The sequence below is a fragment of the Leptodactylus fuscus genome, chromosome 8 (genome assembly GCF_031893055.1).
Source record: "Leptodactylus fuscus isolate aLepFus1 chromosome 8, aLepFus1.hap2, whole genome shotgun sequence".
NCBI lineage: Eukaryota > Metazoa > Chordata > Amphibia > Anura > Leptodactylidae > Leptodactylus > Leptodactylus fuscus.
In genome coordinates, this window is record NC_134272.1 from 81543698 (window position 1) to 81560231 (window position 16534).

The 16534-nt window shown below is 42.9% G+C and overlaps 1 protein-coding gene across 1 annotated transcript in view; it reads right to left on the reverse strand.

The window, feature by feature from the left end:
- LYPD6 (LY6/PLAUR domain containing 6) overlaps positions 1 to 16534 on the reverse strand; it is a 39492-nt gene that overhangs the window by 14598 nt on the left and 8360 nt on the right. The window contains exons 2-4 of the mRNA XM_075284536.1: positions 6226 to 6368; positions 2614 to 2781; positions 1396 to 1494 (exon numbers count right to left, since the gene is read on the reverse strand). Coding sequence (XP_075140637.1) covers positions 1396 to 1494; positions 2614 to 2731 — 217 coding nt within the window. The 5' untranslated portion in view covers positions 2732 to 2781; positions 6226 to 6368. The remainder of the gene's footprint in view (positions 1 to 1395; positions 1495 to 2613; positions 2782 to 6225; positions 6369 to 16534) is intronic.

Genomic DNA, 16534 nt, shown 5'->3' on the forward strand with positions numbered 1-16534 from the left:
TCCCATGTAATCTAAGAAATGTATTATCTGATTGAGACACTAAGTGGCAGAATATCGGATGGCGGAGATGATCTTGTGATTAGATTCCACATTGTCTATCATCGTAGATATGAAGCTAGAATGGAGGGTCTATACTGAAATTCAGACTGGGGCAACATGGCGGCTCAGTGGTTAGCACTACAGCCTTGCAACGCTGGAGTCTTGGGTTTGAAGCCCGCCAGGAACAACATCTGCAAGGAGTTTGTATGTTCTCCCCGTGTTTGTGTGGATTTCCTCCCATTCTACAAAGATATACTGATAGGAAAAAAAATATACATTGTGATCCCTATATGCAGCTCACAATCTACACAAAAAATAAAAATTCAGACTAAGCCCTTGTGCACACTTTCATGTGTTCACAGGGTTTTTCACAGCTAGCACACTGACCTGTTCATTTCTACAGCCCCATAATCACGACCATGTATTGTCACCAGGAGCAAAATTTAGGGCAGGTCTTATTCCTGCCTGTTTTGTGGCCCCTGCCCATTGTCTTCAATGAATGGAGAAATGGAGGGAAACTCGTGGCAGTCCAGGGAGATCCTACTTCTACCCAATTCATTCTAGCATCAACCATGACGTGGGTGGCATTAAAATTTGGATTGGCCCATGGAGCCTGCAAGACCATCAGCCAAGATATGATCCCAACGCTTTCCCCATCCTCTATATAGCATCCTCCAAATTTGAGGGGTACTATAGTCTGTTTCCTACGGAAGGTTGTAGGGTGGGCGCCAGAGTAATTTTATCTGGTGGACCCAAAGAACCTCAGTCCGATACTGCTCATAGCACCAAGGCCCAATGTAGTCCATCATAGTCATAGTATTTTAGGGGACCATAATAGGCGCCCCATAGACTTGTATTAGGCCGTATTTCACCTGTATGGTGGTACACAGAGGCTCCATAGTATGGTGGGGATTTCAGAATAAGGTCTCCATACGGGAACTTCCATTAGGAGTACTGTTATGTGTTGGGGCCCTCAGAGGTGACAGGTTCGGTACAGTGCGGTATTCCTGGGTACTTTTCCTTTTAACCCTTAGTTAATTATGTATTAATAGGATCAAGCAAAGGAATTCCCCAACTTTCTATTCATCCGAAAATTAAAACAGACACAACTTCAAAACCTTCTAAATAACAGATTAACATTCCTTATAGAAAATTCTTACAATTAACCGGGTTCACAAAGTCAGGAATGGGCGGGCGTGGGCGGGGGGGTGCACAGATTTAAAGTGACAGGCGAAGTTCTAAAGCAATACGGTGCACGAGTGTTACCCATGTGCTTTCATCACAAGGGCAAGAAATTCATTGTGTGACAGTCATTAAAGGATTAGAGAATATGATTTCATGCATGATAGGACTCACCTCGTGGGCAGTAGACATCTGGGGCCCAGCGATTGCACTCGTAATTATCTTTTGCCTTTTCGCAGGTGAAGCACTTAAATCCCCCGGGGTATGGCGTTGCTATAAAAACAGTACACCCTACTGTTAGGAAACACGTCATGTCACCAAGGTGCTCATTACAGTCGCCTAAACTCTGACAGGTACAAGAATACAACCTAATGCACCTAGAAGAAAAACCTGCAGGGACGCAAGTGGTGGCGGGGAGAGTAGAGCATGCAAAAAAAAAACAAACACATTCAGCCACCTAATTTTTGCATTTATACCAAATTTCCATTTGGGACCTTTGGTGTACGTTACATTGTCGTGGTCCCTTCTGAGGTCAATGACATCATGTGCATTGGTCACATAGCCATGATATGGCTCAGTCCCTTTAATATTGACTGGTGCAACCACTTCACTGTAACACATGTGCGCTGTGTTTGCCAGCATACAGACCTAGCTTTCTAGCATTCTGGCCACTTCTCTGTGTGCGCGCCTGTCTCTTTAAGAATTAGTGTTTGCACCTGCTTAACTTCCTCCAGCCAATCCCTGTTTGTATCTATATAAGTCTGATTCTTTAATCCCACTCTGGCTGATCAATGTCTTCTGATCCATGTAGGCAGTTTGTGTTATACCTTTGATAAGTTGCAGAATCATTTACATAGAACTAGGAACCCCCTTTAAGACTGTATTCACATTGTGTGGCAGGTTTTGCCACATGTGAATACAACCTAAGAGTTATGAGTCTCTGACATTGGCCACTTGACTGTCACTTATTATCTGTTTGCTCTCTATTGCTAAGGAGCAACTTACAGAACTGTGATGGAAATCTCATTGTCACCAGACAGACCTGTTTTAATGGGGAATCTGTGTTATGTAGATGACGTGTAATTGGGAGCTGCTACTAAGTGTCTGGACCCCTGCAGTTTCCTATCAGGATCTATATCAGCAGTTATCTTCATACAGCTACCACCCGATCCTACAGCAGGTGTCACCCAGCTTTCCCTGACTACGACTACTAAAGGTAGTCACACATATTAGTTATCCGTTGAACAGCTATTCCTCCAAAACCTCATATACAGTACATGCATGCTCAGCTGAACCATGCTTTCTAATCCTGGATGACCCCTTTAAAGGGAAACTCCACAGAGAATTCTCTGGTCTGTATTGTTGATTTATCTGTGTAATAATCTCACTTACTTGATGGATAGAGGAAGACGATATCTTGCACTGTAAAGTCTCGAGCGTGAACCGATTGTAACCAGTCAGCGACGTGACTAAAGAGCAGGACCCAGGCCACGGCCGGCCACGTTTCCATCGCAGAACAAGGTCCAACTCATGCAGCCATCAGGGCAGCCTTCCTAATACCTGAGGATGTAACCCATAATAAGTAGAAAATATTAAATATCATTCCCTGTACTGTATTACTGCACAAGCCGCTACTTGCTGATGGTTTCCATAGCATTTAAAGTGATTAGCAATGGTTCCATAGTCTGTAGAAGTACAGTCTGAGATATATATATATATATATATATATATATATATATATATATATATACTGTATATATTATCATCATGGCTATTACTGCTTTCATTTATTTTCCAGATTTTCTAAAATGGAAACCGTCAGCAAGCAGGTTTTCTTCTGCTGATGGTTTTCTTTTTATTCTGGTTATGATCTGTGAATATTCCTCTCTGTATATGTATATATATACAGTGCCTACAAGTAGTATTCAACCCCTTGCAGATTTAGCAGGTTTACACATTCTGAAGTAACTTGGCATTGTGACATTTGGACTGTAGATCAGCCTGGAAGTGTGAAATGCACTGCAGCAAAAAAGAATGTTATTTCTTTGTTTATTTTTTTTTTTAAATTGTGAAAAGTTTATTCAGAGGGTCATTTATTATTCAACCCCTCAAACCACCAGAATTCTGTTTGGTTCCCCTAAAGTATTAAGAAGTAGTTCAGGCACAAAGAACAATGAGCTTCACATGTTTGGATTAATTATCTCTTTTTCCAGCCTTTTCTGACTATTTAAGACCCTCCCCAAACTTGTGAACAGCACTCATACATGGTCAACATGGGAAAGACAAAGGAGCATTCCAAGGCCATCAGAGACAAGATCGTGGAGGGTCACAAGGCTGGCAAGGGGTACAAAACCCTTTCCAAGGAGTTGGGCCTACCTGTCTCCACTGTTGGGAGCATCATCCGGAAGTGGAAGGCTTATGGAACTACTGTTAGCCTTCCACGGCCTGGACAGCCTTTGAAAGTTTCCTCCCGTGCCGAGGCCAGGCTTGTCCGAAGAGTCAAGGCTAACCCAAGGACAACAAGGAAGGAGCTCCGGGAAGATCTCATGGCAGTGGGGACATTGGTTTCAGTCAATACCATAAGTAACGTACTCCACCACAAAGGTCTCCGTTCCAGACGAGCCCGTAAGGTACCTTTACTTTCAAAGCGTCATGTCAAGGCTCGTCTACAGTTTGCTCATGATCACTTGGAGGACTCTGAGACAGACTGGTTCAAGGTTCTCTGGTCTGATGAGACCAAGATCGAGATCTTTGGTGCCAACCACACACGTGACCTTTGGAGACTGGATGGCACTGCATACAACCCCAAGAATACCATCCCTACAGTCAAGCATGGTGGTGGCAGCATCATGCTGTGGGGCTGCTTCTCAGCCAAGGGGCCTGGCCATCTGGTCCGCATCCATGGGAAGATGGATAGCACGGCCTACCTGGAGATTTTGGCCAAGTACCTCCGCTCCTCCATCAAGGATCTTAAGATGGGTCATCATTTCATCTTCCAACAAGACAACAACCCAAAGCACACAGCCAAGAAAACCAAGGCCTGGTTCAAGAGGGAAAAAATCAAGGTGTTGCAGTGGCCTAGTCAGTCTCCTGACCTTAACCCAATTGAAAACTTGTGGAAGGAGCTCAAGATTAAAGTCCACATGAGACACCCAAAGAACCTAGATAACTTGGAGAAGATCTGCATGGAGGAGTGGGCCAAGATAACTCCAGAGACCTGTGCCGGCCTGATCAGGTCTTATAAAAGACAATTATTAGCTGTAATTGCAAACAAGGGTTATTCCACCAAATATTAAACCTAGGGGTTGAATAATAATTGACCCACACTTGTATGTTTAAAATTTATTAAAATTTAACTGAGCAACATAACTTTTTGGTTTGTAAGATTTATGCATCTGTTAATAAATCCTGCTCTTGTTTGAAGTTTGAAGGCTCTAACTTATTTGCATCTTATCAAACCTGCTAAATCTGCAGGGGGTTGAATACTACTTGTAGGCACTGTATATATATATATATATATATATATATATATATATATATACTAGAGGGAGGACCCGGCTTCGCACGGGTATATTACATTTTATGTTTGTGTAGTGGCCCCATAAGAATTGTCCAGTTTTGCACTGATGTATTTTGTATGTGGTTCGTGTGTATGTCCATAAGCGTCATGTGATTATGTGTATCTCATTTTGCATATCAGTGAAAAACCTGTCATTAGTTGTTATGGATATCTGGAGTAAAGCTGTATCTAATCCTTCCCCGTGTAATACTGTGTTTAGATGCAAGTATCCAATCCTTGTTGGTGTGGTACTTTGTGCAGATGCACATATCTAATCCTCCGGCGTGTATCTCAGTTTGGATATCAGTGTTGTATTGTGCATGTGGAGTGACCGTGTGTATTGCAGTTGAAATATGAGTGAAAGTCTTGCAGGTTTGTATTGGCTAAGGGGGGGGCACTGTGTTTGGAATGCTGTATCTCAGCAACGCTACGTCTGAGTGAGTTGGAGTCTCGTCTTAAACCTTCCCGGATATCTGAAGTATCTCTGTACCAAATTTGGTGAAGATCGGTCCAGTCGTTTGGTTCGCATCAGAGCACAGACAGACAGACAGACAGACAGACAGAAATTCATTTTTATAATATAGGGAGATATATACCGTATATATTGACACTTGGAGACAACAATAATAAGATAGCTAGCAACCCACGGTACTTGCTGATAGTTTTCAGGTAACAATTGGAATCCACCAGGGCCACATTATATACAGTTTCTATGTTCTCCAGCTTACAGATAAGTTTAGTTATACAGCGCTACAGAATAAGTGGGCGCCATATAAATATTTAGTATATTTTGTCTACCTCAGCCCATCAATTCAGCCATCAGTGACATCATCAGAGCTTGAAAGGGCGCCGCTTATCAACTCCGTGACATCCATTGAATCCATTTACAGCATTTGCCAGGATAAGCACATTATCCCTCCAGAACATGTGTAATAAAAATAACACGTAATCTCGGGGCCGCAGACTCTGCCGATATTTTACTTGGCTCCGATTCATAGGATGTTTTTCCAAAATTAAAAAGTCCTGACAAAACAGCAAATGCCCAAAATGCCTTCCTGCTGTTTATTTGTATAGAGGTGGAGGTTTTTGCTGAGCAAAATCCCTTTGTCACGTCCATGACATCAATCTCATAAAGGGACAGTGGACTGAAGTTTCATGTAGGGTCTTTAATGATTTATTCTTTGGCCTTTAAGGCCACGATACAAAATTTATAAAGGGCCCCTCAATTATTTGCCTAAGCTATTGACTATTTAATGGCTTCTTATGTGCCAATGGGCTATGCAACGTAGTCTGGCTGAGTTAAAAAAAAAAAAGTATAACCCCTAATATACTAACATTAGAAATTTCATACCACCCCATCCCCCGCTGACTACACATCCAGAACAGAATTTCAGGGTAACTAAAGAAGTCCTCCGAGGCTGTGCAAATCTGTGCATGTAACTTACCCGTCCAATGAAGATGAAATCCCAAGAACCATGCAGGGCAAGATGGTGACACCGCCGGCACTAGCGCATAGGCTTCACGTTTTCAGTCCTCTGGATGGCGAATTGTTCACTTTCCAGCCGGAATCTGAATGTCTATCCATAGCCTGGAACACAAACATGTGGATTGTTATGTCACATGTTATCAACTTCCAATGCACTGGTCATACACTTCAAGGCCATGGTCACAATCCTAGATGGAGTCAACACACAACCATTTGTGAACAGCCCCAGAATCACATCATGGAGGAGACTTGAAGCTCCTTGGCCCCAATACAAAATTAGTATATATCATGTTTCTAAGATGTTTTCTTCTTGAAGACCTCAGCGTGGAAAAAAATGATTATAAATATAAAGCTTAGAATGATATTCATAACCTCAAGATGTGGGACCGCCATGGGGTTAACCATAAGGGCAGCGCAAGGAACTTTCCCAGGAACTGATTGCAGATGACATTGTTGAGTTTCCCTTGATTTTGCTATGGTTTGGGGGCAAATGCCCTCCTGTCCCAACCTCTAACTTGTAGGTTTAAAGCTCCAATTCATTATACTAACCCATTGGAATGACACTATCATTATATCGGAATGAGCAAAAATAAACAAATATGACAAATGTTTTTGAAGATGACTTTAAAATTAGTACATTAATACCTACAAGAAAATATCATGGATTATCCATCCCGGGGTAGAATAATTAGCGCTCGTCTATTTCAGATAATCCCTCTTCACGGCAAGTATGTGAGCACCGCCATGGGGAGATCTCCTTGTCATGTCTAACCTGTCATCTTGGTGTTACAAACGTAGTAAATTCACAAGTGTTCTGTAAACATATCCACCTCCTCAACCAAAAAGTAGTCCCGTGGATAACACCCAGGGGTCACGTACAGTCTACAGACGTCTCACGTTTCAAATCTCATCAAAGGAAATTTAAATAATTTAGGAAGAGCAGCTGCAAGAACAGGGGACCGGAGATTTCTACTAGATAATGAGGCCGCATGTCACCCCAGGGGAGGTGGAAGGTCAAAGTAAAAAATATTTGGGGCTTTTACCATGCTGAAGATGGGATTCCATGGGATGAGAAAAGTTTAGATGATTTTAATGAATTTCTATAAGTGTAATATAATATGGGAAGGTGATATTTACTATTTTTGTTTTTTTTATTATATTTTTGTTTGTTTGCTTTTTTTACCTTCAATTTTCATGCATGTTTTTGTTTTTTGTTACATATGTTCTATGATGAGACTTGAGAGTCTTCTTCCATATCAAATTAAATCAAATAGGCTTTACTGGCACGTCCAAATGGATATTTGGCATTGCCAAAGCTAGTAAAGTGGGGGGGGGGAGTTGGAGTCGAGGGGGAGAGTATGGGGGGGGGGGGTGGCTGATATGGGATATAACAGTCCATGGAGTCTCAACTTTATCTTAGTTGGTGACCGCTATATGGGGAGGTGGGGTGGGTTGGGGCGGGTGGTTTGGGGTATAACAGTTCGTGGAGTCTCATCTTCCTCTTAGTTGGTGACCGCTATATGGGGAGGTGGGGTGGGGTGGGGCGGGTGGTTTGGGGTATAACAGTCTGTGGAGTCTCATCTTCCTCTTGTTTGGTGACAGCTGTATGGGGAGGTGTGGTGGGGCGGGTGGTTTGGGGTATAACAGTCCGTGGAGTCTCATCTTCCTCTTGTTTGGTGACAGCTGGACACGTATTGGGCAGCGATCTCCACAGTGGCCTCTTCTTCTCCCAGTAGGATGTAGAGTTTCCTCTTCTCGTTTGCAGACATTAAATGGTCTGTAGACATTAAATGGTCGGCTGATACCAGCAAAATTTCTCTGTTTGGCCAACTTTGACCTTACATGATTTGGTAGCGTAACGGAACGTGCCATAGCCCTGCGCATGCAGCTTGTTTGACAGTGAACGGGGTTCATATAGATTCCATCTACTGTAATACGGACTCCAACTGACTCCATCTCTATCAAAAAATTCTGTATGAAGTCCGATGGAGTGTGCTCCTATTTTCAAGAAATTCAAAAAGAAAAAAAATTGACATAATGCCCCGTGAAAATCAGGAGTATACAGATCTTTATGACGAGGGTCACTTACTTCTCTACCAATCTGCTGGTTGGCACTAATGCTAGGTTCCCACCTGCGTTCGCTAGGGGACCCGAAAAATGGAAACCCAATCCACTTAAAAAGTGGTTACCATAGAATATAATGGGGTCCACTGGATTTCCATCTGAAAAATGCAAAAAAATGTGCATGTTTCAAGCGGATTCCAGGACGGAATCCAGGTGCAAGCGTGAACCCAACCTTACCGATCTGATTTTACCCAGAATAAGGTAAGTAAGTTGTTGAGAATTTTACTGTTACCTATTAGAGATGAGCGAACAGTAAAATGTTCGAGATTCGATATTCGTTTCGAGTAGCCCCTCAATATTCGACTACTCGAATCGAATATCGAACCCTATTATAGTCTATGGGGGGAAAATGCTCGTTTCAGGGGTAGGCAACGTTCGACCAAATTATACTTACCTAGTCCACGAGTGAGGGTCGGGCTGGATCCTCCGAGAAGTCTTCTCCGTGCAGCGTCCCCGCGGCGTCTTCCAGCTCTTCATTCACTCTGCCAGGCATCGGGCCTGGGTAGAGCCGACTGCGCATGCCCGCACTACAAGAGGACATGCGCAGTCGGCTCTGCCTGGGCCCGATGCCTGGCAGAGTGAATGAAGAGCCAGAAGACGCCGCGGGGAAGCTGCACGGAGAAGACTTCTAAAGGTAGGAGAAGAACCAGCGTTGATTGGCCGACTGTATAGCATTCGGCCAATCAACGCTGGTTCTGCATCGAATTTTTCCATTCGAATGGCGAGTGGTACTCGATCGAGTACGAGTATTTCGAGTACCGTAGTATTCCATCGAATACCTACTCGATCGAGTACTACTCGCTCATCTCTATTACCTATCTATGGCAAATACAAAAAGTTTGTCCCTCTTAATGTCTCATTTAAGGGTCTACTATGGACAAAAATGGTTGGCAAATCCCACCAAAAATAATAGACATCTACGAACAAAAATCTGATACCTTGTTCAATTGCCTTGAAAATATCTTTTTAATTTTCTGTAACCTAAACAAAAAAAATTCCAAAATTCCAAAATCTTATAAAATCTAAGACAAAAACAAAATAAAAAGAGTCCCATAATTCCCAGTACCAAGACTTTCCCGTCTTCAGCTTTATTCCCATTGACCTATACATACACACAGTATATCAGCCACACAATATACATCTCGTAACCAAGAAACCAAATAAACCCATCGTGACCTGACAATGAAAAATATTATTTTACCGTTTTTGAAAATACTAAACTTCTGCTTATTTAGCTGATGACAACGTTTTGCCAGGAAAAGTCCAACCAGGCGTATTTTCCCTTCTGTTCTGGAGGAAATCCATAAATCCTGAGCTTAGGGGAATTTTAAAAAAACAAAAAAGATCTTCAATTGTCAACAGAGATGGATTAAGGATGGTGGAGGCCCCTGGGGGCGAGAAATCTGGTGGTGGTGGAGCCCATCATTTTTTAAAGTACCCAATTCCTCGTGGGAATGGGCACTCCAAGGGTTTATTTAGTGGTATAGAGTGGTCCTATGATGGGAGAACCTCGTGACATTTGTCTTGAGAAAAAGGTTTGATCTCATGATACTTATGGCAAAGCTTCTTGATGTTGTTGACCACCCTTTGACCTCTGGGACCTGAGGTCACCCACGAGGCCAGACGATGCAGCGAATAGACTGGACACTGCCGCAAACAGGTGAGCAAAGGTGAGTGTCGCACCTCCATGTGACCTCTGATTATATAATAATAATTTGTGGGTGCAAACCCCAAAAGTCTTGGGTTCAACAGGTCCCGAAATTTTTGGAAAATTCAGAATGAACTCAGATTGATACAAGCTACTTTCCTAATCCCAAGTGATGAGCCAACTTAGTTACACATTGGAGAGATTACTAATAAAATTTGCCAGAACTGGGCACTAATGGGGCCAAAAAGTGGAGTTCATGTGGGTCAATTTTTTTTAGGAGATAGATGGGGCTTAGAAGACACAACACAGTGTATAGCTCAGCTCCCATGCGTGGGAATAGCATTGGCACCTCAAAATCCAAATGCCCCTTTTTTGTCCTCCCAAAAATAAAAAAAAATTACATAATAATATCATCTGGTGGCATCATATGGTAATAATATTCCTCTATGCAACCCTTATAGTAATAACACCCCCTTTGTGACATAAAGAAACCTCTACAGAATTGGCAGATAGCTGTTTATTATTAGGCTTAGTGGCTATGGTGAAAATTGCATGAGTTTGTCCATTTAAAAAAAAACAAAACAAAAAACATAGATTGTAACATGTTAAATTTCCTTAAAAATATGTGTAACATGAAAACTTTTTTTCTGGTGACACATCCCCTTTAAGGAGCAGTGGAGTGTTGGCCGTACATCTTATGCCGCTGTTTATCATAATAACCTGTAATTATGTAGTAAGATAAATTCTATTATTGCTATGTGATCTTCCCTGTTCCAGCTAATCCATTAAAGGGGAACCACCATTGGAAATTACATTTGCTAAATAGATTACATGGAGAGTATCCCTTTAAGCAAGGATTAAATTCCAAAGTTTTTAATCCTGACCAAAATGTAAGGTCGGGCAGGCGTTTAGAGCGGAGGCGTGACCTTTGCCCCTGGCATTTTTAATGTTGACACGAGATGCCTGGTATGGAGTACGACATGTTCGTGGTGTTGAGTCACATCTGCTTTATAATCACGTACAAGTCCAAAACGTCTTCAATATTTGTTGTGTTATGTAAACTTTTTTTTTTTTCAAAAAATTGCAAAACTCCTTATATGTGGATGTGTATGACAATAGCGTAATCGCCATCTTATTTTTTTAAGCCCCTACATATGGCCATTATGCAATGGTGCACCTACTATGGAGGCAGGATAGGCATTTGCTATGGGGCCCTCCAGGCCCGTCTCCAAAAAAATTGGGCATCATAACAAGGGCAACCCTCGTTATCATGACACATGCCTCCTATGCAATGGCGTATCTAACATGGAGGCAGAATAGACAGTTTCTATAGTGTCCATGGCATGAGGTTGAACCTCTATGGGTCTTTTTTGGAAGGGGGGCCAATTCTGATTTTTGTTATGGGACCTGATGATCTCTACGTATGCCCCTGCTCCTATGATGTCCATGTGGAGTAGAATGTCATCCGGAGGACTACTGTTATGCCCTGTAACATACATGAGGCAAAAAGTGAGCCCATAGGGCAATGCCACCGGCCCAGCTGGACCTTTATCCATTGGAAGCGTCTACCCTACCAGTATAACAGATTCACTTCTGTATTTTCACGTACAAGTTCATATTTAGATTGAGAAATTTTCTGGAGAGCTCGGTATGTTGCAGCGCTCTTTGTTCAGACTCCACGGCTGAATGCCTGCACTTTACAAAGCTGACATATGACTAATATGGAGACGACCACAACGACAGAAGGGCAATGATCACAGAACCTGAGTCACGAGACGAGTCCAGACAGTGCGGGGTAGAGGAGAGAGTCTGGAGCAAAGGTAGGCGATGAAAACATCTGTACAATATGGAGACTACAGTGATGTCACCAGGGCACAGGATACTATACAGTGCTGTGCAAAATTGCAGCACCTGTACTGAATGCAGCATGTAGAACTGAAGCATTTACCAAAGGGGAAGATGGTCACTACATACGGCTGTATCTCTGGTTATAAGTCAACTAGCCCCTAAATTAGAGATGTTACTAGTTATAAACACAGGTATCTCAGGTCTGGTATAGCTGGCATTTCAATCTCAGAATCTCAGCTACCATTTTTCTAGGTTGTATAAAACCAGAGATAGAGTCATTTGAAGTGACCATCTCCCCCTATGGTGAGCACTTCATCTCTGAATATTCACAATACAAATGTGTATGTACTTTGCCTAGTAACAGCTCAGTTAGATGGTTGCTTAGGAGAATGTTACAGCCTGTTTTCTATTAAAAAGGAAGTTAGGTTAATAAAGTATATTATGAAAATGGTCACCAAAAAAATTGGGATTTACCCTTTAAACACAACAGTAGCACAAACCGCTTTCCTCCTCCTGACTTAGGCGTCATGCACACTGCCATAATGCCGTCCTGTACAAAGTATGGGGTCATGTGTTTGACTTTAACAACATGCCTGTTTTTCCTGTTACATTCATATACAATCCATGCTCCATTGGACATCATATTATCCAAGCGTTCCCCATTTTGCAATGCATTGCAATGACATATAAAGGAACCATATCACAGCACTTATTGTCACTTATAGATACTATAGCATAGATAGTCAACTGGTGGACTGTGGTCTTATTGCAGACCAGGTATCTTAATATTCTAGTTCCTGCAGGCCTGTCGACATAGATGTATTGGAGGGAGGGCAGTTTCTCCCCCAATAAATGTGCCGGACCATGGAACTACAGTCTGGGCCTGACAAGGTCCTAGAACTTGGAAGAAAAGGACCAGCCTCCAAAGGAATAGCCAAGGACCAGCGCTCGCCCATACACAATAATAGACTTTATTAAGCACGACGCGTTCTGGGCCTGAATGACCTTTCTCAAGTGCAGATAAATCTAGCCATGGTGGGCCATAGACATTGCCAATTACTGGCTTGATTTCCAGGCCTAACCATGGCTGTCAACCATTTATGAAGGAGTCGGAATTGGGCTGTGGGAAAGCTTAGGAGTTGGAGTCAATGATTTGCCCTATAGACTCCACCGTCCTGGCTGTGACTTGCAGACATTGAAGAACCACGCGGACAGTCTGAGGTAAACTGGAATTCCCTGTTACAACCAGACAGTAGCAGCGATCTGTCAATCGTCACAAAACAAGGGCAAGTTCTTAGCAAACAACTTCACTGGCATCGGAGAGCGAAATGTACACAGATATACAGACAAGTGACGAGCCAAGGACCGTGACAGGCCTATGGTGTGGACTGATATAAGAGCTAGTGATCCCACCGGCTGGTTGTGGTCTGTCTCTGTCATCGCAAGGTAACAGTTTCTCAACACTGTTCATACAGTAGGTTGGGAGACAGGACAAGGTCAGGATGGTCACTAAGGTCCCAGTCGGTGCACACAGGTCTCCTTGCTCTACTGGTGGTGGATATTGACTACTTTGTTGTTGCCTTTATAATAAGAGGCTGGACCTATGCGCTACGTATGATGTCATATGGGGCCGAATCCAACAAAAAGATAAACAGGATCAACCTTGGACATAACAAAGGTTCCACCTCCCACCCAACAATGGGGTAAACATACTACCGCAACGCCACACGGCATGGTGAAACGCCACCCCGGGTATAGCTGGACCACAAGAAAGCAGAAGACGGCAGGACATCGATGAGGGTCTTAATAAAGGACATTGGAACCCAACTCTCTGGTAAAAGTATAAGGGGGTTGAACCTTGACATGTTGAGCGTCAAGTTCTGTAATGGTTTATGGGTCTGATCTGGTTTCTGAATGAGTTTAGGGTTTTGGACTGGGCTTGAGTTTTGGGGCCTGGGGTCTTAATTATTTTTCTGACAAATTTGGAAGGGAAAGAGTTCTAGAAAGTTCACAAAATGTTAACAAGACGACATCTTCACAGTTAGTGGTCGTCTTGGACCGTCTCCTGACCACACCTGAAGATAAGAGGACCTAGTTGACCCACAAGTTCTACACTAATGGTAGATACAAATCTCTTATTACCTACAATGATTCAGTCTTGATTTACTGAAGACTTACCAGACTTATCTTCACCCTCTGTTGACCTCCATAGGTGTGCCCAAGCTCTATGAATGGGACAACCTAACCAGTGACCCGATCCTGTGGTATTACCCACAAATCTCCCTGATATCAAAGGGTTACACCTGAGTTACAGCGGCTCCATCTTGATGTTTGGGTGTTTCCACTGAGCTTGTGCTATTACGTGCGGCACTATAAACATGGTAATGATAACCTTGTGTCACACTTGGACCATCACAGAACAGGTGGAGAAGACAAATGTCTTATATAAGCAGGTTCAGCGAGGAATCTTGAGGGATAAAAGTCTTCTTGTGGTTTCGTAATGATAGCTCCTCGCCAGTCACCTGTCGCTACTTGCCCTCCGCATGACAATTAAGTATTTTCCTATAAGCTGAAGTTCACTGCAGACATCGTAAAAGCCAACGACAGAGCAGCGAATGTCAAGCCACGAAAAATCAAAGCAGAACGCCACTAATGGAGGATTTTATTGGTCTGAAATCACAAGCTACGAGCGATAGACGGCACAGACGGGGAGTAATGGGTGGCTTGTAGGATTTATTGGTAACACAGCGCAGGACGGAGCCTGTAATGACACAAGTTATAACCCATAATACATATATAAAAGGACATGATTGTGTCTATAAACTCCAAATGAAATCACAAACGTAGGATGCTTATTATATGGTGCGGCTGGCCTTGCTGTGTGGGAACTGTGGCTGGTATTGTTAGGGGGCATTGTGGCTGGCATTGTTAGGGGGCATATTGGCTGGCTCTGCTATGGGAGCGCACGTCACTGTCTTAGGGACAGTATAGGTGGAAGCATTATAGGGCTATTATTGTCACTTTTATAGGGCATCATTGTGGGACATTGGACAGCGGATGTCACTGTTATGAGGGCACTGTTATGGGCTGTCATTGTTATGGGGTATTTTGGTGGTACTAGTATAACATACTGTTATGGGCTGTCATTGTTATGGGGTATTTTGGTGGTACTAGTATAACATACTGTTATGGGCTGTCATTGTTATGGGGTATTTTGGTGGTACTAGTATAACATACTGTTATGGGCTGTCATTGTTATGGGGTATTTTGGTGGTACTAGTATAACATACTGTTATGGGCTGTCATTGTTATGGGGTATTTTGGTGGTACTAGTATAACATACTGTTCCTCTCATCATTATGGGGGCACCTTAGCTGGATGCATTATAGGGCTACTGTTGCTATCATTGAAGGGGCACTGTGGCTAGCATCATTATGGGGCACTATAACTGGCTCTGCTATAGGACCACATGTCACTGTGATGGGGCACTGCAACTTGGACTACTATGGACATACTGATGACTTACTGTGGTCATTTTTTATGGGGCATTGTGACGGTACTACTATAGGCATACTGTTCCTGTCATTACTGTGAGTAACAACATTGTTGGGCACCGTGGCTCCCTCTCCAATGGCAACATATCACTGTTATGTAGGCACTCTAACTGGACTAATGTGGGCCCATTGCACCCCATGTCTATAACACGCATGTCCTATTACTTCTCAACACCCCCCTTAGGCACCAGGACCGGTTGCAACTACTAGAACCTGCCCCGGAATTTTTGTTACATTGTTTCTGTTGATTTCTGTTATGGACTTATTCATTGGATCTTGCACCCCTTAAGGATCCTTAAAGTCACCGGCGGATGTAATGACGACAACGTAGACAAGGACACGCACTGAATAATCTCTCTCTACCTTCACCCACAACAGTCACCTGACAGGTAAATTCAGCTTTCGGATGCTAATTGTGTACATATGTGGGAGAGGCGGTGAGTTCTGCCTAACAATGGCAGGTGTTCCCAAACCTTATCAGTATATCAATGCTGTTATTGTTTAGACGTCAGGGGGTCTGTGGCTGTCAGTCAGTTTTGGGAAGGGTCACCTCCAATGGATGGGAGTTGTCGCTTGCAAAACCAGACTTTGAAAATGTAGATGAATGAAAAAAAGAAAAAAATTTCAAAAAAATCCTGCTTGACATATGTGATGTGATTATAGCAAGTGTAGACATAAACTGCTGTCTGCTAGGCCCGAAGCTGGATGTCTCTGATGTGTGACTGCTTATTCTGTAACCGCCCTCGTCCCCTCCTTAGGAGGACTATTTATAGGTAACCCTTATTCAGAAATATAGGACACATTTTAATGGGTATATGTTGTTTGCATAAGTATACACACCCTCCAAATTATGACTTGGCATGCATGAGGAGATGTGTGTCACATGACGGGATCAACCTACATGCGTAATTTGAAAAAGGGAAGCTCTCAGGTCTATTTGGGGCACTAACCAACCCACAAGTCCTTATGGACCATTGGTTTAGTGTCCAAATGGCCCAAATTAGAAAAAATTCCTTGACCCTTACCTAGAGTCTCCTCAGACTCATCTATGTTGTGTTTGGCACTTGCACAGTCACTCAATGAAGCCGAGAAAG